The following is a 27,767-nucleotide window of genomic DNA, read 5'->3' as shown; positions in this document are numbered from 1 at the left end:
TTTTTATTTACAATCATATTACTTTTATTTTTTCCATAATGTAACTTATTCCAAGTCTTCCCCCCATAACTGATGCTGCAACGTTTACGTTCAATAAACCTATACAATGATAGTACATACTGCTGCTTTCATGTAAGCCAACTGGCTTGCAAATGTTGTCTGCACATCATAAATTGTATGCAGAAATGGAAGATTCTCCACAAGTATCTGGAGTGTTTCTTCAAACGCTGCTGTGGCAAAACGAGGCTGTACTAGAGGTACAGATCAGATGTTCTGTTCTCCCCGCAGGGAGAGGCAGTTTCTCTGTCTGATGTACTAAGAGGAAACAAAGTCTAAAAAGTTCTGGTATTTTATTAATTACTTGAATACAATAAACTTGCAGAGGAATGGATGTGCTCAATTCTTGCTGGAAGGAGTTACTGGAACTCCTGGCTCTTTAAGCGTTACCAACTTTACTTGAGAGGTACAACCCTTCTGTGATAACTGACTTAGACCAAGTGATGTGTGTACAGGGAGAAAAGGAAGAAGGGCTTGCGTACTTCACTCTATTCTGTATTTAAAAAAGCTAAATGATTTGTATATCCTTTTCATTATCAAAGTATATTTTCTCTTTCAAAGTAAACTGGTTTCTTTGGGAGGAGTTATTTTCAATAACAGCTCAGTGCTACAACCAGGAGCCAAGAATTCAAAAATCACTCTTTTCTGCTAGTATAAAGAACTACAGCTTATCCCCCTCATCATAAAGCCAAAGAAGCAGTTAGAGCCTTCTGTTGTATTATGCGTTTCTAAAACATCTTCTCCTGTGCAGCTGCTGTAGGACTTCGGATGGATACAGTCATTAATACTGTCACAGAAGCGAGTGATTTCTCCTCTTAGCCCTGTCAACACTAGCATCTATAGACAAAATAATTGTTAAAGCTCTAGTACATCACAGAATAGCGCCGATATTGGTGTTTTACAACTAATGCAACATCCAGTAATTCACATGTAATCGTAATAGTTAAAAATTCAAGACTGGGGTACTAATAGAAGAAACCACTAACATGAAGTTTCCTTATCTGGCATGGAATAAGGGGAGGGATAGTTTAGATAACATTGTAGAGATTGGGCAGGAACAAAAAGAATTTATTTCTCCATCCAGTATTTTATACACTTTACAAAAACCAGTAATATCACTGTGCCCATAAAAATGTTATCCATGGCAACTGAAAGCAAATACTACTTTTTGTCATCTAACAGGATCTTTTTAAAATCATAATACAAAGATTTGTGCTGTAGCAGTCCTCCACTTTGCACTGTAACAATAAGGCTTACTGTACTTTAAATACAAAGCTGTTACATCTGCAGTTATGAACCACTGGCTTTAACAAACATCATTTTATAGTTGCTTTTTGCTTCTTTTTTGTTTTCTGGAACCTCAGCTTCATCATGTTTTTCAGCAGCTTGTAGCTCCTCTGCAGACTCCTCTTGCTCTGACTCAGAGCCACTTTCGGAGTCCTCTGAACTCTCTTCAGAGGAGTGTCCAGCTGCCTCTTCTTCTTGTTCTTCACCTTCCTGAAACTAGAAGTTCAGATTGTGAGACAGATAAACCAGTATTTCCTGGCAACTCCACTGCAGCTTTTAAAATTTCCCAGTGAGAATATTTCCCTTAATGGCACCTTTCATTTTAGGACTAAAATGGGCTATGTTGCTAAACACAGGTCTTTAATATACAAATTATTGGACAGAAAGTAACTCCACTGAAGCGGTTAACCGTACCAACTGTGACATCCATGGTTTCATCAGCCACATTCTTACCTAGTTACAGCAGAAATCCTAAAGACACCATTAAATGAGTTTTGAAAAGTTTCAGATCACATCAGTTTAGTAATTCCTTACTTTGGTGTACAGAGTACATAATGACACTTGAATATTTGTCATGGAGTGAAACATAATGAAACTAATAATGGCTAGACCATCAAGAATTCATATTCATGACTAATCTTTGAAAGTAAGTTTAGCACACTGCAGCGTGAGGAATGCTGAAGTAATCCAATGATACTGCTAACAAGAACAATCCCAAAATGGAATTTTGTTCATGCTCCTAAAGAGCAAAGCCTCCATGGCTGTAATATTAAGAATTCCCAGCACTGCGCAGGTAGCTTTACTCGCTCTGGAAACATCAGCTGTGTTTTTATGCAGTAATTGGTGCTAACAGTTAGCAAAAAATTAATTATTGCACCTTGCAATTGGCAGATGAAGACACGTTCCCAATAACCTGATTCTGTTGGGTTTTGTCACACTTCTCTTCCTGCTCATTCCTACGGAATTCCTTGCAAGCAAAGACCAGTCAGGTGTCAGCCCACTGCAGGGCTCTGTACAGCAAACTTCCCTGGTCTGACCCCTCTATAGCCACTTACTTTTCAGGACCATAGAGAGGTATGTGCCTCACCGCAACAAGAAGCTAAGATTAATTAGCTCTCAGCGACAATGCAGATGGTTATCCTGCCTTCTTATGCATTCCTTGGCAACACCCTGATTTAACGTACTTGTCACTTTCTGTCCTAATCAGTCGTGACTACTATGGAGCATTAAGCATGTCATATCACTTTTTGGAACCATGAGAAACATCAATCATTTCCAGGAATCTAAACGGCCACCACAGTGTACACAAATAGGGGTCAAGTGCCTGCAGTAAGTTTGTCCTTTAACCCAAACTGTGGAAGTTTGCCACTAGTTGTGGTGATTGGATTTTTTAAGCCACGTACCATCTTGTCTTAGTGAAGTGAAAGCCAAATCATTACGGAAATAAACAACTTACTACCTCACTGAAACCAAGTCCACAATGGCGCCGGTTTCGTCCAGACATCGTGCTGTCCATGCTCTGTTGGTACTGAGACTCCAGTTCTTCATTCATTTTCTTGTCTTCTTCCCCTGCATTGTCCAGTGTACTTTGGTTATGGTTCATTCAAATTAACAAAGACATCAAATTACACAAAGTCACATTTTCAAAGTTTATCACTGTATATGTGAAAAAGTTTAAATTTAGCCATATTAAACCACTAGATTGAGTATTATTGCATACAAACCATCAGATTTATAAGCAATCATATCAAGTGTGCAAGCAAAATTGCTTTGATATAAAGATGAGTTGGTAAGTCCCTAAGACCCGACGCATTCAGACAGTTGTGCTACGCACGGTGTGTGTTCTACTAAACAAGGTAAATGTAACCAGTATGACTTCTCTGTGCTTCCCGCCAATACCGCAACATGTCACAGCAAGGAGAAAGTTTCTGACCTTCACTGCGTAACATGCGATTACTATGATTAATATATAGCAGCAGCAGTTGGGACAATACTACTGCTCTTGTTTATAGAGCTGTATCTGAAACTATTTCATGCATCCTGAATTATCAAGAGCGGTTACTACAGCTCTGCATTTTTCCATCTTTAGGAATTAGGAGAAAAACTAATTTTCATGAGCTGCTTCTACATGCCCTTTACTTACTTGTTTGAATAAATAAATAAAGAATCATTTTTACTGGGGAAAAATATGGTCTAAAATAGTTAAGAATCCTCTGTTCTCATGAAAGGTAGGAATCTCTAATTCTCCCCCGATAGGCCTACAACACTCTAGTTTTTAATTTGTATCTCTGTAAAATTAAAAGCTTGTATTGCACTTTAATGTTTCCTCATTTGGAAGTTAGCGCTGTATGTTTTTATAAAAGGACGATAGCTGAATGTTGGACAAGTGTTAAGAAAACAGCTGTTCTAATTTTTTGTGAAAAAACCAGCATGTTAACTTTTTGCTAATAACAAAGCAGTACTGATTCTTTATGACTCCTTAGGGGAAGCATCATCTCCTTTCTAGGAAACTGAGGTATAAGGAAGTGATTCTCAGTCACTCTGCAAGCTAACAGCAGAACCTGGAACCAATCCTCAGGCTTCTTTTGGTGTTTTGGTCCATAGATCATTTTTTGTCAACTGAAAAATTACCAGTGGAGCATATCAGGGAAGGAAGTTTTCTGGAACTCTGACAGTTGCTATTCTATACAGCTTTATCAAAGCTTCTCTCAGACAGTCAAGCCCAGCTTGGTTTCACTGTACTTTGACTTACTACCTGAGCAAGCCTGATAAGACGTTACCGTGGTATTACATTACATGACATCAAATTATTGCTGATTGGCAAGATGACCTTGCAGATCTTTTCAGCTTCTACCTCATTGCTTTAAGGCAGAGATCTTTCTATTCAATAGGTAATCAGGTGAGGGGAGAAATCAACCCTGTTCTTTTCCATGCACAATGATTTAGAGGTTTGGATATCCATACCTGGCAGCAAGGAAGAAGTATAATACTGCTAGGTACCAATAGCAATAAAACCTTACTTTCTTATTTTGATAGCAAAATAAGACTGAGGACCTATAGGCCTTGATTTCCAGGGCATTTGTACACAGGTTTAACTGATCATCAAGTACTTTGCTGAACCCGGACTTTAGAAGGCAAGTAAGTGCAGTCAGAGAAACTGTTTGTCAGTAATCTAACAAGAGAAATTAGGAACTTCTACAACTCCACAGCCTGACCCGTCTTCAACTTCAGCCACAAAACCTGAAATCCCTCCCTGCAACATCTACGAAGCTCAAAGTACTGGGATGTTCCTAAATAAGTGTTCGGTTTCCAACTTTGTATCAGCTGTTGGATAAACTGACCTGTCCTGAAGTGAGAGGTTGATCTGTGGTCTCCGATAACAAGGCGGCCAGTATGTTCTTTCTAAAAGAAAAGGCAGTTTGTTTTGGAGCTTTAAGGTGCACTGACAGCTCTGCCAACATTCTGGAAATCTCGAATGGAAAAGGTTTGCTGTCAAACCTTGACAACCAACTGTAAGACTGTTAAGTTTTACTAGCTAACAACTGCTGCCTCTCAATGAACTTGTTTCATCTTTGTTTCGTTGAATTTTCTGAAAAAGAAACCCCAACAACTAGATGCTCTTTACTCTTCCCATACCCCAAAGCTGGTTCTATTTCATTCCATTTCTTGCCACTCCAAAGACGAAGACAAGCCATGCTAGTGTGTCAGCTAAACGAGGAAGAACGGTGGTCACCTGATAGGAAAACTACACTACACAATGCTGGACAAGTGTGAATTTAGGTTCTGACAATTTACCCTTTGGGTCTCTTTCTCTGGCACCATGCAATAGTTCAGTCTGTGCATCTTACAATGATCCCACTTTTAGACTGGTCGCAGTATCAGGTAAGACCTTCTTAGTGCTCATTAATATATTGCCTCAGTAGTTGCTCATTAGCAAATGTATCCCTATAGGCAAGAACTGGCATTACATAGCAAGCAGCATTAAGTATCCAAGTAGACGTTAAGATCAGTGCAAGTGGGATGTTTTAATAGGGTATTGTATTCCTATCCACTAGGAAGTATTACCTTCCACCTCTTTAATATGGTAAAATATTTTAGCTTACAGAAATACTGTATTCAAGCAAATTAAGCTAGTAGAAGTGAAATTATTTTTCTTGAAGGTAAGTAGAATTGCAACACTAAACCAACATTTTGTACATGGAGAAAGCACAATTATATTTTACCAGTTTTGCAGCATTTTTTGCAAAAAGCATAGTAGAAATATTGGTTTAGAGCATTTTCTCTTTAAAAATATTTCCTGGATTATTTAATTAGATTTACTATTTTGCTGTTTTAGTCTATCAGCTACCATTTTTTCGAATCTTTCATTTTTTTTCCAACGAGAGAATTTTACAGGCCTAGCGCACAGGTTTGTTAGTTCGCAACAAGGACTCTCCCACAAATAATTTTATTTAGCTGCTCTGAAAGCATAAAGGTGTGGGGTGGGGAGGAAGCTGCAGGGCAGAGACTTGACAATTTCAGACCGATATTTTGCATTACACCGCTGCGGCTGTGAAACCCAAATCCTCCTTAAAGGAGAGTCCCAAAGCGAAATTGTCTTCGAGTGCTGTCTTTTTCCTCGGAGAGCGCTGCGGCCTGCAGCAAGCCTCCTTCTGGGGAGGCTTCGTTGCATGGCAAACAGAAAACCCCGCGTAGCCGCTGTAGGGGGGATTCCTGCCGCTCGGGTCCCCGTGTGCCCGCGGAGGGGTGTGTGGGGTGGAGCGGGGCGGCCTCACCTTCCCAGCGCCCATCAGCCGCAGGAACTTCTGCTTCCGCTCCTCGTTGCCGAGGTCCGCCGCCTCCCAGCTGCTGGAGCCCTGCGGGAGCACACGCTGACTGCGCCCGCCCGCCCCCGAGCGGCCCCTCGCCCCGGCCGCAGCCTCCCCCGTGACGCCTCCGCCGGCCGTCGCCCTCCGGGCGGCCGTTAGCGCGAGGAAGGAGGCGGCCGGGAAGGCCGCGGCCTTCCCTGCGTCGCGCCGCACCGGGGCCCCGCCGCGGCCTCCCTCCCGGCCGCCTCCTCCTCCTCCTTCCCACCCCCCCCCGCCCCGCGGCTGCCCCAGGCCCCGCGCCCATTTACATCGGGGGAGGCCGCTCGCTTCAGGCCGTGGTGGCCCTGGGACTCCCTGGCCGAGCTCATCGCTGCGGCTGGGGTGACCGGGCCCCTCTGCCGCCTTCCTGCCGGAGCCGCTCCCTCGGCCAGCGGCGGGTCACAGCCCCGGGTCGGCCGCGGGGCGCGCCGGGACCGGTAGTTCTCTTCCGGCCCTCGGCGGCGCGGTGCGGGCAGGCAGAGACTACCCGTCCCACAGGCCTCCGCGGCGGCGGGGGCCGTCTCTGCCCGCTGATTGGCAGGGGCGCGGGCCGGCCCCGAGCTCCGCCTCCGGAGGGAGGTGGGGGTGGGGCCGTGGCGCGCGGGGGCGGTGCGCGGCGGTGGGGCTGCTCGCTGCGGCGGTGGCTGCGGAGCCGTCGCGGCCGGACGCCGAGACTTCGCCTCGGTGTGGCGTCAGGCGCGGCGCAGCTGCCGGTCGGGCGTGAAGTGCTGCTGGCGGAAGGAGGGGGGTGAGGGGCTCCCGGCCCCGGGGCTGCGCTTCTGACGTCGTGTGAGCGTGGCCGGCTGGCGGCCGGCTCGGAGCCTGAGGCAATCGCCGCTGAGGGAAGGCGAGCTCTGGCCGCAGTCGAGTGTGCGAGCCGCCGGCGTGGAGGCGGCGACGGTCCCCGCCTGGGTGTGCCGCTGCCGGCGCCTGAGGTTGGGTGACGGTCGCCTGAAGGCGGCGGTAGCGCCCCCCGCCCCCCTCCTCCCTCGCGCCTCAGGTAACGGCCGTGGATGCGAGGACACCGCGAGGTTCCCGCCGCTTTCCTCATCTCCCGGCGTGGGAGGGTCGGGACGGAGATGAGGCGCCTCTCCCGCTGTTCTTGGTTCACTTCGGTAACCGTCTGTGTCCCGTCCGCTCTAGCCTGATGTTCTTGGTTCACTTCGGTAACCGTCTGTGTCCCGTCCGCTCTAGCCTGACGCGAAATCCCTCTCCCCGCTGCACCTGAGTAACGCGGGGGCTCCCCTCCCGCCGACCGGTACTGCCACCTCGTGTGGAGAAGGGCAGTTTGTGACCTGTGCGGAATCCTATGTTTGGAGCTCCAAATATTTCCAGTTAACCCTTCAGTTGCTCTGGCCGTTCGCCATTACTATCGCTCCTGCGGTCCCGTCTCCTCCACATATATCCGTGTATAAAGCAGAAATTTACTTACTACCCCCAAGTTAGTATTTTCTCACGTCTGCTTCAGAATTAGCTTAATTTGAATGGGTTGACATTGAATGTTAATATTCTGGAGTCTTTGCTTACATTTATTGGATGGGAAGATGCACAGTCACACCTTTAGGTCTTCTCACCTTAATGTTAAGAAAATCCCTTCAGTTTTCATTCCTCAATTACATAGTGACTTTGTCCCCATGATAAAGTTGTAGCAGTCCAACTAAATGCCAGGAGGTTAAGGTATGCATGCCGAAATGTGCAAATGGTGCGTGTCAATTCATATTGCAGCTTAAACCTGGCTAGTTTAAGTTGGTTGCTTAAGGATTTTTGAAATTAAAATGAGGTAGACTACTTGAGATGAAAACAGCTATGAGCACACATAAGTGTACGTAGTCTTATTGAAACCTCCTTAACAACTGATTTAAAACAAATGATTACAATTTTCTTGTTTAGTCAAAGAGCTAAAGTTAGTGTCTTAATTAGATCCTTTTTGAATGTTGTCAGTCAGACAACATTCCATGTTGTCCATGTGCATCACTTCAGCCATGGACTTTTCATCTCCAGCAGTACCCATAAATTACGTGTGCTTGTTCTCTCAATCTTCTTGCATGCTTTGCACATACAGTATAGGTGGTCAGAATATGCCTCAAATCTCAGTTCTTCTCAATAGTTGGCTTGAATCTGAATAGAATAGAATAGAATAGAATAGAATAGAATAGAATAGAGTAGGACTATTTCAGTTGGAAAGGACCTACAACAATCATCTAGTCCAACTGCCTGACCAATTCAGGGCTGACCAAAAGTTAAAGCATGGTATTAAAGGCATTGTCCAAATGCCTCTTAAACACTGACAGGCTTGGAGCGTCGACCACCTCTCTAGGAAGCCTGTTTCAGTGTTTGACCACCCTGTCGGTAAATAAATGCTTCCTAATGTCCAGTCTAAACCTCCCCAGGTGCAGCTTTGAACCATTCCCACATGTCCTATCACTGGATACCAGGAAGAAGAGCTCAGCACCTCCCTCTCCACTTCCCCTCCTCAGGAAGCTGTGGAGAGCAATGAGGTCGCCCCTCAGCCTCCTTCTCTCCAAACTAGACAAACCCAGAGTCCTTAGCAACTCCTCACAGGACACTCCTTCCAGCCCTTTCACCAGCTTTGTGGCCCTCCTCTGGATGCATTCAAGGACCTTTATATCCTTCTCAAATTGTGAGGCCCAGAACTGCACACAGTACTCAAGGTGAGGCTGCACCAACGCTGAATACAGCAGGATAATCACCTCTTTTGACTGGCTGGTTATACTGTGTTTGATGCACCCCAGGGTGCGGTTTGTCCTCTTGGCTGCCAGGGCACACCGCTGACTCGTACTGAGCCTGCTGTCGACCAGCACCCCCAGATCCCTTTCTGCAGGGCTGCTCTCCAGCCACTCCTCTCCCAATTTACACTTGTGCCCAGTGTTACTCCGTCTCAGGTGCAGAATCTGGCATTTTGACTTGCTAAATTTCATGCCATTAATCATTGCCCAGTGCTCCAATCTATCTAGATCCCTCTGCAAGGCCTCTTGTCCCTCAAGAGAGTCAACAGCACTTCCCAGTTTGGTATCATCAGCAAACTTGCTAATGGTGCATTCAGCTCCTGCATCCAGATCATTGATAAATGAACAGGACTGGCCCTAGAATTGAGCCCTGAGGAACACCGCTGGTGACCAGTCGCCAGCCAGATGTAGCCCCATTCACTGCAACCCTTTGAGCTCTGCCCTTCAGCCAGTTCTTCACCCAGTGCACCATGAACCCACTCATCCCACACTTGGACAACTTGTCCAGAAGGATGCTGTGAGGGACAGTATCAAAAGCCTTACTAAAATCCAGAAAAACTACATCCACCGCCTTCCCTTCATCCACTAGGTGGGTGACCTTATCATAGAAGGATGTCAAATTAGTTAAACAGGACTTTCCCTTTGTGAACCCATGTTGACTGTGCCTGAACTTTCTTTTAACTTGCAGTGATCTAAGCTGCATCTACTTATCTTTAGTGGTTTGTCTGGTTTAGTTTCTTCTATTCACAAGTTTTTATTCTCATTTTTATTGTTTTTCTCACTACAGCTGTTAAACATTTTGGATTTGAGCCACTAAGTTTATCCACCCACTTGTCTAGCTCTGTGTTCCGTCAAGGAAATTTTTGGATTTTGAAGGTTAGAGGGAAGGAAGGACAAGGTAGGCTATGCCTGCCAATGCCAGGTGTAGTCATCTGCAAGGCAGAAGACCACACTCTGCAAAGAGTGAGTAGGGGCAAACATAACATTGAAAACGTAGCACATAGATCGCATAACACATAGGTCTACACACAGTGTAAAGACGCTGGTGGACAACATATCTCATAAAGGAAGGGTGTTCAGTTCCTTGCAAGTAACTTCTCTTTATGCTGAAGCAGCTTGAGGTAGGTGGTGGTGGTGGGTCTGGTTCCATTAACTCGCTTTTAGCTGAGGTGATCTGACTGCTGGTCAGAGCTGGGTCCAGCTTTCAAACAGTTTGGGGAAGATCCTGCAGTGGCTGCCTTCAGTTTTCTGAATGTAGTTTTCCTATGCTCTCCCTGTAGTGAATGAAAAGTTCCTATAGGGCTTCTAAAGTTAGGCTTCTGCTCTGAACCGTCTTTGAGAGGAATCTTTGTGCTTGGGGGATGAACTGCTCCTAGCTAAGTTTGTCTCTATGAATTTCCTCCTTACGGAGCTAAAAATGTGTCATTACAATGTTTTTTGTGACTATGGCAATTAAGCTCTTCAGTCACTTTGATACTTCTTAACATTTTCCCTGAGCCTTGTTATTCAGATGTCACCCATCGTTCTTTTGTAGGACTGAAATACAATGAAAGAAGAGTTGATAAGAAAATATTCTGGAAGATGGAGCACAGAAGTCCAGCAGATCTAATAATGTAGAGATGTGCTGGTATAGCCCTTCCACTCCTGGGTAGGTAGATTCAGAGTTAAAGATATATGTAGAATATCACTGTTTTCAATTATTATTTATATAGAACAGCACTAGGATAGTGATGTTTAAATTCATGTTCACATATATTGCACTGCCTGAGTGTGCAAAATCAAATAGAAAGGCACAGCTGTTACACCTGCTTTCTAAAACTTCTGTAGTTATTGTTTGACAATGATAAAAAGCAGAAGGGAACGTTAATATGAGAGAATGTTATATTTACATCTTTAACCCCATTTTAATGTATTTAAATGTATAGAATATTATAGAATGACTGCAATAGTAGATTAATTTAAATTTCAGTATGTAAAAAATGATTTCTCACAGAAGGGGTGTAAAAATGCAAAAAAAGTAAAAATAACATCACTTTATAAATTAAAAAACTGAATTTTTTTGAGTAGTATCTAGCAGCATTTTTAGTCTGTTAGTGGGAATTGTGGTAATCTAATACTAGTGAAATTGTATCTTTTCCATTTTTTTAAGTTAAGCTTTTATTACAGTTTCTGTACTATTATGCCTAAAGACCTGTTCCTTAATAAAAACAAGTGTGAAATTTTAGCTTCATGGCTACGGTTCCCTTATGGGACAAATCGAGCAGGTTTGCCTTTGGGAAAAAAAAGTGCAAGAAAATGAGACTGTTAAACTCTAAATCAGCCATTATAATTGGGTCTTAGTTGTGGCTTAATGTTGAATTCAAGTCTTTTTCAGACTTCAAAACTTCAGTTTCTATAAACTGATGTTTATATGGCTAACTAATGGTTTGGTAATTCTGGTTTTGTTTACATTTTGAATAATGATGTGCTGATGATGTTTTAGTGAGGGGCTTTTACAAATTTTTTTTCCTTAGTTTATTGCTCACTTGGGATAAAAATGCTCTGTTTTTGCAGAAAAGAGGTACCTTAATAAACAAATACCTCCCTAGCATTAAATGGGATCCATCTACTTATGGGTAACTTAAAAATGTGGTCTAACTGCTAACAAAAATGTGGATTCTCTCAGTAGCAGACTGGTTATGTAAAGGTTTCACTTATCTTTATGGAGATATTACAGAAAATTCTGAGGATTTGTGACTCATGAGCTTTATATAATTCCAGTAACACTAGTAAATGATAAGAAAGGAGTTCTGAAAATCCTGTCATGCTAGGATTCAATGTTATGTTTGCTGTATTCTTTTGAACAACTGAGAAATACAATGATTTGCAAAAGAACAAGACAGATTGGGTTTCTAAGAAGAAACCTGTCTTCTCCAACCTGTGAGACTGTTTTAGAATATAAACAAAACAGTAGGTAAGGATCCTGGGCAATATTTGTATGAGTTTTCCACATTTCTTTGACATAGTCCCTCTGAAGAGACTATCCTGAAATTAACATTCAATTCACAGGAGGTGAGATCTTCATGAAGCAGAAACTGGCTACGATGCAGAAATCAGACCTCAACTAAATGACTCTCTATAAGTATAGCTAAAGCACAATAGGGAGGAATGTTGAGGTTTGTTGTTGGAAATAAACAATAAGGTGAGAGTGAGATGAGGTGAAATGACAAATAAGGTAACAAAATTATTCACTGTCATGTACAATTATACTCTGTCTTAGACTTTTCTGTATATTTCTGCTTCTGTAGTGAGCTCCAGCCTCTGGATGGGAACCATCTTTGGGGGTAGAGGGTAGGTGAACACCAGCTCTATTACAGGAACTACCAGAAAACTACCTTAGTGAAGATTTTCCACCCCAGTCCAATTCCAAGTTTTGGACCTCAGCAATCTGTGTTATAAAAACTTTCAGGCAGACAACAGCTTAGGAAAGCTAGGTATGGGGAAGATGAGGCTTAATGAGATCTTGCAGAAGCAGTTTCATCTTTGAAGAACCTGATGTAGAATCTTGGAATTTTTTTTTATTTCTTTTTGAGTTCTCTGTGTAGAGGTAGGGTAAATTAAAGTAGAACTAGGTCTGACAGCCAAAAGAATTTTTTCATTGTGTAATGTGATAAAGATGTCTTTGCCGTGCAGTGACTGACTAAGCTGCAGTAATCATAGAACCATAGAATCATTGAGGTTGGAAAAGACCTCTAAGATCATCGAGTCCAACCGTCGACCCAACACCACCATGCCCACTAAACCATGTCCCTAAGTGCCTCATCTACTCGTCTTTTAAATACCTCCAGGGATGGGGACTCAACCACTTCCCTGGGCAGCCTGTTCCAATGTTTCACCACTCTTTCAGTAAAGAAATTTTTCCTTACATCCAATCTAAACCTCTCCTGGTGCAACTTGAGGCCATTTCCTCTCGTCCTATCGCTAGTTACTTGGGAGAAGAGACCGACACCCACCTCGCTACAACCTCCTTTCAGGTAGTTGTAGAGAGCGATGAGGCCTCCCCTCAGCCTCCTTTTCTCCAGGCTAAACAACCCCAGTTCCCTCAGCCGCTCCTCATAAGACTTGTTCTCCAGACCCCTCACCAGCCTCGTTGCCCTTCTCTGGACACGCTCCAGCACCTCAACGTCCTTCTTGTAGTGAGGGGCCCAAAACTGAACACAGTATTCGAGGTGTGGCCTCACCAGGGCCGAGTAGAGGGGCACGATCACTTCCCTAGTCCTGCTGGCCACACTATTTCTGATACAGGCCAGGATGCCATTGGCCGCCTTGGCCGCCTGGGCACACTGCCGGCTCATGTTCAGCCGGCTGTCAACCAGCACCCCCAGGTCCTTTTCCAAAAGGCAGCTTTCCAGCCACTCTTCCCCAAGCCTGTAGCGCTGCATGGGGTTGTTGTGGCCGAAGTGCAGGACCCGGCACTTGGCCTTGTTGAACCTCATACAATTGGTCTGGGCCCATCGATGAAGCCTGTCCAGGTCCCTCTGCAGATCCTTCCTACCCTCGAGCAGATCAACACTCCCGCCCAACTTGGTGTCGTCTGCAAACTTACTGAGGGTGCACTCAATCCCCTCATCCAGATCATCGATAAAGATACTGAACAAGACCGGCCCCAAAACTGAGCCCTGGGGAACACCGCTCGTGACCGGCTGCCAACTGGATTGAACTCCATTCACCACAACTCCCTGGGCCTGGCCGTCCAGCCAGTTTTTGACCCAGCAAAGAGTACACCTGTCTAAGCCGTGAGCCGCCAGCTTCTCGAGGAGAATGCTGTGGGAGACGGTGTCAAAGGCCTTACTGAAGTCCAGGTAGACCACATCCACAGCCTTTCCCTCATCCACTAGACGGGTCACCTGGTCATAGAAGAAGATCAGGTTGGTCAAGCAGGACCTGCCTTTCATGAATCCGTGCTGGCTAGGCCAGATCCCCTGGTTGTCCTGCTCATGCCTTGTGAGCACCCTCAAGATGAACCACTCCATAACCTTCCCCGGCACCGAGGTCAGGCTGACAGGCCTGTAGTTCCCCGGATCCTCCTTCCGGCCCTTCTTGTAGATGGGCGTCACATTGGCAATCCTCCAGTCTTCCGGGACCTCCCCCATTAACCAGGACTGCTGATAAATGATGGAGAGCGGCTTGGCGAGCATCTCTGCCAGCTCCCTCAGCACTCTCGGGTGGATCCCATCCGGCCCCATAGACTTGTGAGCGTCCAGGTGGCGTAGCAGGTCATTGACTGCTTCCTCTTGGATTACGGGGGGTTCATCCTCCTCGCCGTCCCTGTCTTCCAGCTCAGGGGGCCGAGTACCCTGAGGATAACTGGTCTGCCTGTTAAAGACTGAGGCAAAGAAGGCATTGAGTACCTCAGCCTTTTCCTCATCCTCAGTGACAATGTTCCCCCTCGCATCCAATAAAGGATGGAGATTCTCCTTGGCTCTCTTCTTGTCATTAATATATTTGTAAAAGCTTTTTTTGTTGTCCTTAACGACAGCGGCCAGATTGCGTTCTAGCTGGGGTTTTGCTTCTCTCATTTCCTCTCTGCACGACCTAATGAGATCCCTGTACTCTTCTTGAGTCGCCTGCCCCTTCTTCCACAAGCGGTAAACTCTCCTTTTTTTCCTGAGTCCCAGCAAGAGCTCCCCGTTCAGCCAGGCCGGTCATCTTCCCCGCCCGTTCTTCTTACGGCGTACAGGGACAGCCTGCTCCTGCGCCTTTAAGACTTCCTTCTTGAAGATCGTCCAGCCTTCCTGGACCCCTTTGCCCTTCAGGACCGTCTCCCAAGGAACTCTCTCAACCAACGTCCTGAACAGGCCAAAGTCCGCCCTCCGGAAGTCCATGGTTGCGGTTTTGCTGCCCCCCCTCCTTACTTCACCAAGAAGCGAGAATTCTATCATTTCATGGTCGCTAAGCCCAAGACGGCCTCCGACCACCACATCTCCCACCAGTCCTTCTCCGTTAGTAAACAGCAGGTCGAGCGAGGCACCTCCCCTAGTAGGCTCACTTACCAGCTGTGTCAGGAAGTTGTCTTCCACACACTCCAGGAACCTCCTAGACTGCTTCCTCTCTGCCGTGTTGTATTTCCAGCAGACATCCGGGAAGTTGAAGTCCCCCACGAGAACAAGGGCTAGCGATTGAGAGACTTCTGCCAGCCGCTTATAGAACACTTCATCCGCCCCTTCATCCTGGTTGGGTGGTCTATAACAGACTCCCAGCAGGATATCTGCCTCGTTGGCCTTCCCCCTCATCCTTACCCATAAACACTCAACCGTACCAGCATCACAATCGTTGAGCTCTATACAATCGAAACACTCCCTAACATACAGGGCCACCCCACCGCCTCTCCTTCCTCGCCTGTCCCTTCTGAAGAGTCTGTAGCCATCCATTGCAGCACTCCAGTCATGAGAGTCCCCCCACCATGTTTCTGTGATGGCGACTAAGTCATATCTCTACCGCTGCACAATGGCTTCTAGCTCCTCCTGCTTGACGCCCATGCTGCGTGCATTGGTGTAGATGCACTTGAGCTGGGCTATCGATTTCGCCCCCAGCATCGGCACGCCACCCCTAGGCTCATTTCTAGTGAGCCTGGTTTTATCCCCTTCCCCCTTCGAACCTAGTTTAAAGCCCTCTCAATGAGACCTGCCAATTCATGAGCCATGATTCTTTTCCACCTGTGAGACAGCTGAACTCCGTCTGTCACCAGCAGGCCTGGTGCCGTGTAAACCTCCCCATGATCAAAAAAAACAAAATTCCTCCGATGGCACCAGCCCCTGAGCCACGCGTTGATCAGGTGTGTTCTCCTGCTCCTTTCAGTATCCTTCCCTGCCACTGTAGGGATAGAGGAAAACACTACCTGTGCTCCCGATCCTTGAACCAATCTCCCCAGTGGAGATAATAAAACTATCACACGGTGACCAAGATATTGGACAGCCCTGGCTTGGAAGTCATGGATTCAGAACTGAATCTTCCCCTGTTATAGCCCTGGCTCCACCCAAGACTAAGTGGCCTTTGGAAAATTATCTCACCTTTCTGCTTTATCTGTGAAATTAGGATAATATACCTACTTGCCAGCATTAAGAATTAATTAAGGGTTGCACAGTGTGTGTTCAAAGCAATGTATAAGTGCTAAACATTAGCTATAATGTAATTGGACTACTGTAATGTATAATATGCTAACTGACATTGGCATATAAAATAGGATCAACCTCTTCTCCACTGCTACAGAATTTTTAATTGTTACTAATGAAGCTGATACTCAAAGTAGGTATCACCGTGAGACAGGGAATGCTGCCAGTATCTGTCTGTAGGAAAGCTTAACAAGGCAACTACTGGTTTTTTTTAGCTTGAAATAAAAAAAAAGTATGTATGTACACATACACCTACTTTAAGTGCACAGTTTAAATTAAATTTGTTTTAGGCAGAAAGCTTTATTTCTTTTTAAATGGAAACAGGACATTACCCTAGCATTTCAAAACTGTTTCATCTCTCTCAGCATATTTTAAGCTGAAAATGCTTCCCGTTTTCTGACCAGCTTTGCTTAGTAGTTGTCACTGCAATATATAGAGGTTGCCACAGAGAAGAGTGGAAAATATTCTGTATATCACTGGAGGTGGGGAAAGAAATTTTTTTATTGAAATATGACTTACACAACATATTTATTCAGTGTGTTTTAGTGGCCCGATGTCTGCCAAAAGTTCAATTCCAAGCTCTTGCTAAGTTTTGTTTTAAGGGGTTGGCAAGAAGGAGAGACAAGCTAAGAGCAAACAAAGAGATGTCAACAGAAGGATTGCTGAGAAGGGAGCATCAGTTGAGGGAAGGCAGTCATAGCTGTTAACATTTAAAAAGCCCTTTCAAGGACTAACAAAATAAAGGATAGAGATGTCCTCATCCTGAAATGGCTTTTATATTTCTGAACCTGTTATAAAAGCTTTTCTTAGAACACTTCCCTTCTAAAAACAAAATAGTTTCTATCGTAAACAAGACAGGCAGCACATCAATACAAAGACTATCTTCACTTACTTTTATTTCTGGGCTAGCAGAACAGGTCATTATTCAATACCGCAGAAAAAAGAATTGTTGCCCCAGTGTAACGAATGAAGAAAGCAAAGAATGGAGAAATGATGTCCTTGAACCTAAGACTGTGCAGGCTTCCAGTACCATTGCATGTATTAGGCTTTGTCCTCAATACAAAGATTAAAAAAATCCCCATTTTTTAACATCATAAAAGGTACGTTAGGACACCTTTCTCTAGGTATGGTCCTAGTGGAGACAGGACCCAGGTAATTTTTACATCAGTGTAGTCAGTCAAGGCCAACTATATATCTCTTACCTGGAGTTGATGTGAACTAGCACATCAAAATAAGAAAATATAGCGCTTTGCTTCCTCTAAGAGTTTACATCATATTAGACTGACTAGGCCTCTTCATTTACCACTGTACATGGTACAGTGCTAGAATATTGTACCTGAGTAAAAATCATTTTTATTGCAATGAAGATATAGCTTTATATATCTCACTTCTTTTCCTTCTTTTTCTTTTGTGCTCGCTGTGCTGGTTTTGGCTGGGATAGAGTTAATTTTCTTCCTAGTAGCTAGTATGGGGCTGTGTTTTGGATTTCTGCTGGAAACAGTGTTGATAACACAGGGATGTTTTCGTTACTGCTGAGCAGTGCTGACACAGAGTCAAGGCCTTTTCTGCTCCTCACACCACCCCACCAGCGAGTAGGCTGGGGGTGCACAAGAAGTTGGGAGGGGACACAGCTGGGACAGCTGACCCCAACTGACCAAAGGGATATTCCACACCATATGACGTCATGCTCAGCATATAAAGCTGGGGGAAGAAGGAGGAAGGGGGGAACATTGGGAGTGATGGCGTTTGTCTTCCCAAGTTACCGTTACGCGTGATGGAGCCCTGCTTTCCTGGAGATGGCTGAGCACCTGCCTGCTGATGGGAAGTAGTGAATGAATCCCTTGTTTGCTTTGCTTGTGCGCGGCTTTTGCTTTACCTATTAAACTGTCTTTATCTCAACCCACGAGTTTTCTCACTTTTGCCCTTCTGATTCTCTCCCCCATCCCACCGGGGGGGGGGAGTGAGCGAGTGGCTGTGAGGTGCTCAGGTGCTGGCTGGGGTTAAACCATGACACTTGCTAACACATAAAAGCACCAATAAAGACAAGACATTTCACAGAAAGTATCTGCCAAATCCAACTATTCCACTGTGAATCTGAATGATGAGACAAAATCTTCAGCATTATCAAAATCTGTTTGTTTAGAGTGAAAACTCAGTAGTTCTCCCCTTTAGTATATCTTCTGTTTCATCCACCTGTAGTAAAGCAGAATACTTTAAGGAAAGGGGAATCTAACATTTCCATCTGTTTTTCTTAGGGAATTTAAGTTACCGGGTAATTTGAAAATGGCATGGACAAACCTCTGTAACATACTTCAGTGACTAACACTGCTGAAAAAGGTTGAACAAAATTAACATTGTCCTTTTTTGAGTCTTGTGGTGCTGTGAAAGCCAAAGTCTCTGAAGTCTGTTGAAAGTTGCCTGTATACAGAATTTGTCTCTTCATATAATTATTTCTGTTCCTAACACCTTTGAATCTTTTACTGTATGGGCAAAGAGAAATTAGAAGGGAATGGAATTGGTATGGGAAAAACAGTGGCTCTGTGTGTTCTCCTTCCTAACCCTGTACGATTGTAGTAGTTGCTCCTCCCTAGGGACTTCAGTAACATTTGTGGAAGTGGTCAGTGGAAAGGAATAAGAAGTAACACCAGTACCTTTATACTGCTGATTTTCACTTGATCCAAAATGCTTTGAGAAAGATTTTAAAGGTGTGAAAAAAATGGGTGTTTTAAAACTCTGATATACCTGTGTAGCTCCCAAGTCAGAGTCCTTTTTGAAAAGAAATGTTTCTGCTTAACTTTCATCGTCAGTGGAGCACGTAGACTTTTCATATGCACCCAATGTCCAAATAAACTTTGAAGACTGCTGAAGATTTTTCTTTTCTGACAATATCTGCATCTCCGTGATAGAGCTATATCACAATACTGTCTGCTGCCACCTCATCAGAAAGATTTTTCCTCCTGCAAAAACATTTTCATTAACTTGTGTCCTGACAGTGTATGTTCCAAATATGTGATCATTCATTACCCCTCTTATTTACAGGAGCCTATAGGAAGATGAATCAGGTCCATTGCAGCCAGTTTGTATGTGTTCTGGTGACTTGTATTCAAACATAGGCAGCAAGTCTCCTTGGCAATGCTGATTTTTGCTCATTTTAGCTACTGTAAGATCTTTACTGTACCAAAGGACATACAAGTACATATTTGCTTTGTCCATGTACTGGGCTTATGGACTATTAATTGGGTATCAGTCACAGCTTATTGGCTGTGAGTGACTGCAATAAACACAAAAATAAAAGGGAAATTCATTACCCTCTTTTACCTGTTTGACACCAACATCTTATTTCCTACACCAGGTCTTTAAAATTAATGTACTGATCTTTTCAAGCTATACACTGTATTAATAAACTATAAGCTATCTGGCAACTTTGCCAAGAACCTACTGTGCACTCTGCCTCTACTGAAGTTGACTTTACCATTTTGGTATTCGTTCTCTTATAATAAATGACATCAAGTTGCAGGTGCAGTACTGCAGCAATTTATGTACATCTTGACTTTGAGCATAGAAATTTGTAGCCCAAGCATCAGGATATTTTTAAAAGTCTGAAGTAATAAATTTTAAATAAATTAACTTAGGCATGAAAGATCATGTCCTCTTAATAACATGATATTTATGATAGGTCTGAGACTGTCATGGAATTGTCATATCCTGCCTAGAAGCAGGACAGTGTCCTTTATGTTAGGACAGTGGTTGTGACATACAGGCACAGTGTGCCAGGAAGAAAAATACACTGTTCTACTGATTTTATGCCACCTTCCTTGTTTTTCTGGGGGCATAATAGGTGCCTTTTTCGATTTCAAGTAATGCATTATTTCTAAAGCATTTGGGCTCCAAAGTGGGAAGGCTTAGTATAAATGCCATGTATAATGCTGTTAAATTGCTAGAAGTAAGTTCTGTACAAAAGACTGAAGCCTTTGTTTGAATGAAAAGCTGAAAAGAAAACTTAAGGCTATATGCTGTCCCTAAATAGTTTAGTGAGTGCCTAGAGAGCGATACTCATAAATGTTCCTGTATATGGCATTGTTAGAACTGGTATGTGTATCATACAAAATCATATCATGTATATCATAGAAACATAGAATTATGTAGGTTGGAGGGGACCACCGGGGTCACCTAGTCCTACCTCTTGCTCGATGCAGGTCCAATTAGAGCAGGTTGCACAGGGCCATCTCCAGTCAAGTTGGAATATCTCCAAGGATGGTCATGCCACAGTGTTTCTTGGCAACCTGGCCCAGTGTTTGACTACCCTCAAGGTGATATTTTTTTTCTTTATATTGAATTGGAATTTCCCATATTTCAGCTTGTGTCCATCGCCTGTTGTCATGTCACTGCACAGCTCTGCAAGGAGCCTTGTTCCATCTTCCTTACACCCTCTTATTAGGCAGTCGCAGGCAGCAATAAGCTCTCAACTTCACCTGCTGATCCCCAGGCTGTGCAAACCCAGCTCTCTCAACTTCTTGTATATCGTGCTGCAGCCTCCTAGTTGTCTTGGTGTCTCTGCTGGACTTGCTCCACTGTTTCAATATTTGCCTTGTACTGGGAAGACCAGAGCTGGAGACAGTCCTCCTGATGCACTCACAGGTGCCAGAAAGAGGGAAATTATCAGGTCCCTCAATCTGCCTGCAATGCTCCTGTTAAAACAGCCCAGGATGCTGTTGGCCGCCTTTGCTGCCAGGGCACACTGCTGGCTCATGATCAGCTTGTTGTCCACAGGGACCTCCAGTTTTTTTCTTGCAAATAGGCTTTCTAGCCAGTTGGCCCCCAGCCTGTACTGTTGCATGGGGTTATTCCATCTCAGATGCAGGACTCTGCATCTTAATGTATTGAATTATAATTATAGAATTCAATGTATTGAGTTATAATTTTGTGCTAGTAAGAATTAATAGCTTTGAGTTTGTCATTTGGGAATAGCAGTGGCATGCCTTCTGAATAGCCTAAATAATGCAGAATCATGCATAATATGACTTATTTTTGGATAGTAAGTTTAACAAACTCACTTAAAGTTGATGATATATCAGGTGCATCCTGGGATAAATAAATTACAGAAATCATAGTAAATTACTAAAGAAGGGATAATGAATTGTTTCCTGAAAGCAGAAAACTTTTAGACTAGTGATGCTTCATTTTTGTTTTGTACATTTATAAATAAAGTAGGCTACAATAATTTGGAAGCAAAAGCAACACTACTTTGCGGTTATTCTGTTTATTGATCAACTCAATATTTAACTTTTCTTGTTAGATTAATTTAGTGTGGAATATTTTCATTAATGAAAGAGTTCAAAATATACTTTATTCTGAGGATATTGGAACACCATTTAACATTATCCAGTGTTGTCATTGTGTGTTGAATGGTTTTCGTATAATGGTTGTTTATGACTAGTGTGCTTTCACGTGTACATAAATTCTCAAACTAAAAGCTAACCTAACTTTGTATATCGTATGTAAATTTTTATAATAAAATATTTTACTATAATTTAAGAATTTTAGAATTATATGAGCAATTTGGTGGTTGATAACAAGTGGTTTTTGTTTGGGTTTTTTGACAGTCATAATAAAGGTAGTTTTCTTTGCGCTGTTAGTAAACCCCCTTAGAGGCAACACAAATCCTTACTTATGCCTTTCCCCCACTGTTAATTCATTTGCCCTTTTTAAGAATCTTGGAATTTGTCAGAAATGAGTCTGGGAGGATGAATTCAACAGATCTCTGTCCATGGTCTGTCGCAGCTTTCTCAAAAGGGCTGAGTGTCCGCAATGTTAGGAAAATTTGGCGTATTGTAAATTAAACCTCAGTGCTGAAGACTCTCAGCTAGGAGACATTATACAGAAAACCAGCATTTCTGGTGCTGCCTATGATTTTCAGCTGATGACCCCCTTTGCTAATGAAGCATGCAATCCTAATTTGGCATGGGTCAGAGGTAGGATGATCTTCTTGCAGGTGAAATGTCATTTGCCACATTTTGCAAAGTATTAGTCTGAACCTATATTTGGTTGGCACCTGTGCTCCAAAACTGGCATCCCACCTTGTGAGAAGGCAGAATGCCACTCTGACAGATGGGGAGGAATGCAAGCATGCCAGCAAACCAGTGTATGCATCAAGGGGTCACATTTCTCTCCAGGAATGTTGAAATACCGGTACATGCAGAGCTTCTGTATCTGAAGCACACGTGTTTCTTGGCAACCACCAAAGTTCCTGCTGAATATCTTGGCACAGTACGTAAGGAAGCTTAGTGCATTTTCATGGCTTTCATAGGGTTTCTACACCATGGGAGCCTACATATAATTTCTGCTAAGAATGGCCCTATGAATATAAACAGAAGAGGGAATATATTTTGCAAATTATTCTTTCTTATTAATAGATTAAGAACTGTTAAAATGCCATCATAGCTTTCATGGACGATGATTCTTTTGATTAGTTAATGGTTGGTTTATCCTGGTCTGAGAGCAATAGAACGTGTGGTTTGGCAATCAACGGAAAATGTGAATATCACAGCTTAAACTACTACCATTTCTTTTCATACTTTATTTTATTTTAACTTAAAAGTAAATTCTGGAATCCCATCACACTTTTGTACTTCATCAAGAAATTAGTTTTTTTCTGTGTTCTCCAGAATGATACAACGTATTAAAATTAACTCTAGGGCATGCCTTTCTTTTGCTGAAGGTAATTCTGAATGGTTTATTTCAGTGTTTTTACTTTTTTGCCTCCAGAATTACTGTAAAGCTTTTCTATTTCATCCATTACAGCACAGTGTTTTTCACATTTGAATAGCTGCATCAACATGAATCCTTTATAAGGACCTTAAAAACAAACTTTGCCAAGTCCCAGAATACAGAAGCTAATTCACATCCCAATACTCAGCTGCCTCATGAATAAAGGAGAGTCTGTGCCTGACACTTTGAAGCTGTAGCTGTTAAACCATACAGACTATTTACCTCAATAAATCATTATAAGAAACTAAGGTACAATTATACCCACAGAGAAATAGAATTCAAAACACTGATTTATGTGGTTCAGTGCCTGTTCCCTTTTCCATCATGTTTTGAATTTTATGCGTGTTTGTCATCTTTGGCTGCTTCCATGTATCTTTAAACTAATGGGTCTTGCTTTTTTAACATTCCTCATTAGGTTTGTTATTTTACTTTGACATACAGACATGATTTGCACGCTGTACAAAGTTTTGCATTTAAAATTAACTATCTAATTTCTTATGCTATAGACCAAAAATGGAAAATGTGAGTAATTTGCTTAAACTAACATACACCCTTCTCTGGTTAATTTGTGACCATCTAAGCTGAAATTCCGTATTAGTTGAGAATTTTTTTGGTGCTTACTTGTGGGATCTGAAGAGAGATCACTATACAAAGGAATCTGTCATTGTGCTTTTCAGAATGTGCCTGCTAATCTATAGGGTTATCATAAAGAGATGGAAGCCATATGAAGTTACATTTGGAGTTAGTTCCTCAATATCTTTATCCCTTGAAGAGGCAAAATGAATCTAAAAGATAAAAATTAAATAAAATGAAAGCGCTGGCTCAGAGGAAGGAATGGCACTGAAACCGACAATTCCATATGAAATGGTAGAAGTAAGGTAAATATATCTAGCAAGCGAAGTCTGAGAGCAGCCACAGAGTCTGTTAGGCCACCCAAGCCTTTAAGAGCATGCAGTGCTCTGTAGAGTTGTCCTGTAGAGCAACAGGGTGGGGAGTGATTTAATAACCGATAAATGTTCCTTAATAAAACTTCAAAAAGTTACAAAATATTTAAAAGGAGGTTTTAAATATGAACAATAGTGAACATACTACAGTTCCAAATGCTTTATGCCTTGCTAGTAACTTTCAGTGCTGATGCTTAGGTGGATCTAAACAGTACGGAGTGAGGGTGTATCACGCAACCTGCCTGATCCCAGTGGTTTGGATTAGAGTAGCACTTGTCTGCACTATTGAGAGGGAGTTATAAATCCATCATTATTTCTGAAGTGATTTATAACACGGAAGTTTTTAGACCACATGTAACATTCATATATCCTGTTAAAAAAGATATATCTGTTGAAGACAGGTTTGGCCATTTCAGACTATTTTTGCTTTACAGTGGATAACAGAAATTAGAGGGAGAAGCCTAAATGCTCATCTGTAAGTCTGTCTGTATTTTCATTACCTTACACTGAATTTCATAAGATATTCAATTCATACATGAATATGCATATATACTCTGTATATAACACATGAGTAACAGCACACAATCTTTTGCATGCACTCTGTCATTCACATACATACCTAACTCTTACACTTCGGTGTCTTTTTGCCTCTCTGAATCTACAGGCATTTTGTGAGGAAATAATAGTAAACCTAAAAACCTCCATATGCAAACAATGTTACTCATCCAAAATTGAAAACTCATATAGGATATTCCATAACCTGTTGCCCAGTATTCCAGGAGTCCATAACATACTGCTTTTACGGTCTGATAGCATTTAAAATGTTTCTGTCATATCCGTGTAGTTAATAATGTTTTATGCTACTGAAGGAGAGGATTGCCTAGAAATACTGATGATGGTGGAATTTAACAAATCTGTGGATATAGCATTCTACTATCAGCTATTGTGATTGTGCAATGTGAGACCTCTTGTATTATCCAGACATAGAGGGACAAAGTTTAGGAATCTGGGAGCAGAAAAGCAGGACAATCACTTATCTCCAGAAAAAATAGATATATTTATGTTCATTATCAAGTGTATTTCAGTCTCATTTCTGATAGAAACACATCTGCAATGTCTGTGCCAGTCAGTATCTCAGAAAATGTTGGCCGATTTCAACAGAATTTGACAGTGGGGCAGTGTCTGAAAAGTTTCAAGTTTTTACGAGCTTCAGAAAAACTGGTGACTAGATAGGGAAAGAGAGTGATCCAAAGTGTTCCTCTGTGCAGCTAAGACTGCAGAGTGAATGCAGCAGTATCTACAGCCAGCCAGGCAGCTTGTCTTCATTTCTCTATGAATCATGTGTTGCGCCTTGCCCAGCTCCTAGCCGAGTACCCAGCTGCGTTCCCTGGTGAAGCGCTAAAGGGAACCAGAGCTCGTGGTGTTACCCGTGGCCAGGGGAAAGTGGAGGGAGAGGCCACAGGACACACATGCAGCAAATGGCAGTTATTGTGGTTGGACCCACATGAGTGTGATACAGCACAAATCAACTGGTAGCCACACTATGAACATTTCCGTTGCTTACAGAGCAATTTGTTTATTAAAACCATTTATATCTGTTGAAATTCCATGAATGAAACTACATATTCTAGGGCTTTGTAATACCTAAATTTTATTTCTCCTCTGTTCTTAGTGCCCTAGAATGGAGATCCCTGCTCAACTATAAAAATAGCAGTCATCAATGATTAAAGTTTATTAGATATTTCCATTAAGAAAATTTCAAATTGTTAATGTTTCACATTGTTTTTATAATTCAGCGCTAGTGCTACCATGTAGCAAAGAGCCATTATATTTTGCAAAATACTGAAAAATCTCATGCTAAGTTGAAAGAAATTCTGGGACATTTTCAACACTTTCTGAAATTTCAAATATTTACTAGGATTTGTTGGCTCAGGTGACCTTGCATCTTCAGTCTTTCAATTTTCTAAGCAACAAATACATCCTGAATGCTATTTAAAAGCATCCGAAGACAGGGATTGTTTGCCGTGAAAATTGAAACACCTTCTCAGCTATTGGGATATCACAGAAACTCAGGAAGCTGGTTCTGCCAGTACTTATGCCATTTTGCCTTCTGGTAGAGATGGACTATTATATCCGGAACTTACCATCAGCTCTAAAATAGTACACATCAAAAATAAGAGTATTTTACTTCCTAATGAAATCTCTTACCAAAATTTCTAAGGACCATCTACTCTTTCAGATGTGTGTTCTGTTCTAAACATGGGTTCTAGAGCAGTGTAAGTACTTTGGCTATGCATTATGTTTTATTGAAATAATTGTGCAGGTGTAACCTGGATGTGGATGCAACTGTAATAGTATAAAAGGGCGGTGTCCATCTTCCCTACCAAGAGGAACTTCACATGTAGAAAGCAACTTTATGATCTCATCACAGTACAGGGCTTGAGCTGATTAAATTAAATCAGTGTAATTAAGCATAGCTTTTGTATGTAGACAAATCTTAAGCATTGCATGAACACAGACCAAGAATAAACTTGCTTAGTTTACAAAACAGACTGTTAGTTGCAGCCTATCACGCAAATAGGGAGAACAATTTTTAAATAAACTTAATGAGTTAATGATGCAACTCTGTATGCGTTAAGCAGGGCAAGATATGTCCCAGGAAAGTACTGTGAATGTTAATCTTAGGCACCTGAACCAATTTGTTGAGGTTACCTAGCATGATTTTTTTGTGGCTAGTTTGCAGAAGTAGTAATGGTAAGGAAGTACAGTTTTCCGCAGTTTTTGCTAAGCTTTTCTTCTATTAGCAGATGTCTTTCACTCACTGAAACTTTAAATTCAAACAAAGGTTCTTTAATTTTAGCAATGATTCTTCAGAACATCTAAGGATTACATATAATAGATTGTGCGTATAGCATGAGCAAACAAGGCATCAATAATAACCTTCTAGCATGGTTTTATCTGGATGTACTGAATTACAAGGAAAACAGTTTTGGATTTTTTCCTAAGTCTCATGGATCACAGATTGCATGTTTAAAAGTGAAAAGGGAGTAGCCAGACAAAGGAAAAGAAACAACATAAAAAGCCGTAAGTTTGCATGAGTTACACTACGCTGAAATCCTGACCTCAAATCAATAAGAAATCCTTTATCTGACACATATTGAGGGATTACAGACTCAACATTTTAGAGGGTGTGTTTGAACAGCATTGACATCAAAACCTTCTGAAAACTCCAGGTGGATTATGAACTGTGTACTGTTTATATCTGTAAGTATAAGCAGCTGAAGAGTTGTTTCAGTCTATCTATGCTACAGGTTTGCAAGTATGCTACGTTTATTTCTTAGGAAATAATTATTAAGGAGCAGGGGGGTGTTTATGTTGGTTGAGTGGTTAAGGCATAAGGACTCAAGAGGTCAGAGTTTTCCTTGCAGTTATGCTACAGACATTCTTTGTGAATGGGGTAAATCAAGTCCTCGTTCTGTATCTCTGTTTCTCTGTAGGTACAGTGGAGATGGTATACTGGCAGCACTTGATGGGATATTACAAGATTTGGTTTATTATTTTTGAAAGGTGCGTGCAATTACTTTTAAGGATACAATATGGCTGCTTTAGGTATTGGGATTTGAAAAATATTTCATAATGGGCAATGCCGCTCTTCCAAAAAGGTGGTATCTTTCAGTAATGTATGCTTAGTGAGCCTGAAAACCACGCTGATAGTATGCTGCTTAAGTAGTTGTATTTTAGATGTTCCGATATAGGCTGATCTCTGCATTTGAAACTGTTTAAATGAATTTGCTTTGCTGTGAAGAGTGTTAAAGATGGTGAACACTTCAATGCAATAGCCATTTATTTGGGTGTTTTGTGAGCTATGTAACATATTTTAGGATACTTGGAAAAGTGTTTATTGGATAAATTTTTACCATATATTCTGCGATTTAAGAAAGGCAATAGATCCAAATGTGTACTAAA

At 42.3% G+C, this 27,767-nt stretch overlaps 1 protein-coding gene across 1 annotated transcript; it reads right to left on the bottom strand.

Annotated features, from left to right (window-relative positions):
• On the bottom strand, nt 1-6,577 carry C7H11orf58 (chromosome 7 C11orf58 homolog). The gene is made up of 5 exons (XM_076344070.1): nt 6,461-6,577; nt 6,120-6,200; nt 4,686-4,746; nt 2,804-2,913; nt 1-1,560 (listed from the first exon to the last, which is right to left on the bottom strand). Exons 1-5 carry the CDS (start codon nt 6,518-6,520, stop codon nt 1,348-1,350), a joined length of 525 nt encoding a protein of 174 aa, XP_076200185.1. The 5' UTR covers nt 6,521-6,577; the 3' UTR covers nt 1-1,347.
• Nucleotides 6,578-27,767: the final 21,190 nt, after the last annotated feature.

This window comes from Aptenodytes patagonicus, chromosome 7, assembly GCF_965638725.1.
Source record: "Aptenodytes patagonicus chromosome 7, bAptPat1.pri.cur, whole genome shotgun sequence".
NCBI lineage: Eukaryota > Metazoa > Chordata > Aves > Sphenisciformes > Spheniscidae > Aptenodytes > Aptenodytes patagonicus.
Note: the sequence above shows the minus strand (reverse complement) of the source record. Positions and strands in the feature narration are given on the sequence as shown.

Bases quoted from the DNA above. Each gene is read 5' to 3' on its own strand.
- C7H11orf58 (XM_076344070.1), bottom strand. From the start codon at position 6,520: ATGAGCTCGGCCAGGGAGTCCCAGGGCCACCACGGCCTGAAGCGAGCG. The intron at 6,201-6,460 runs GTAAATGGGCGC...GTGCTCCCGCAG, and splicing joins AGCGAGCGGCCTCCCCCGAT to GGCTCCAGCAGCTGGGAGGC. The intron at 2,914-4,685 runs GTCAGTTTATCC...TGGACAATGCAG, and splicing joins AACCTCTCACTTCAGGACAG to GGGAAGAAGACAAGAAAATG.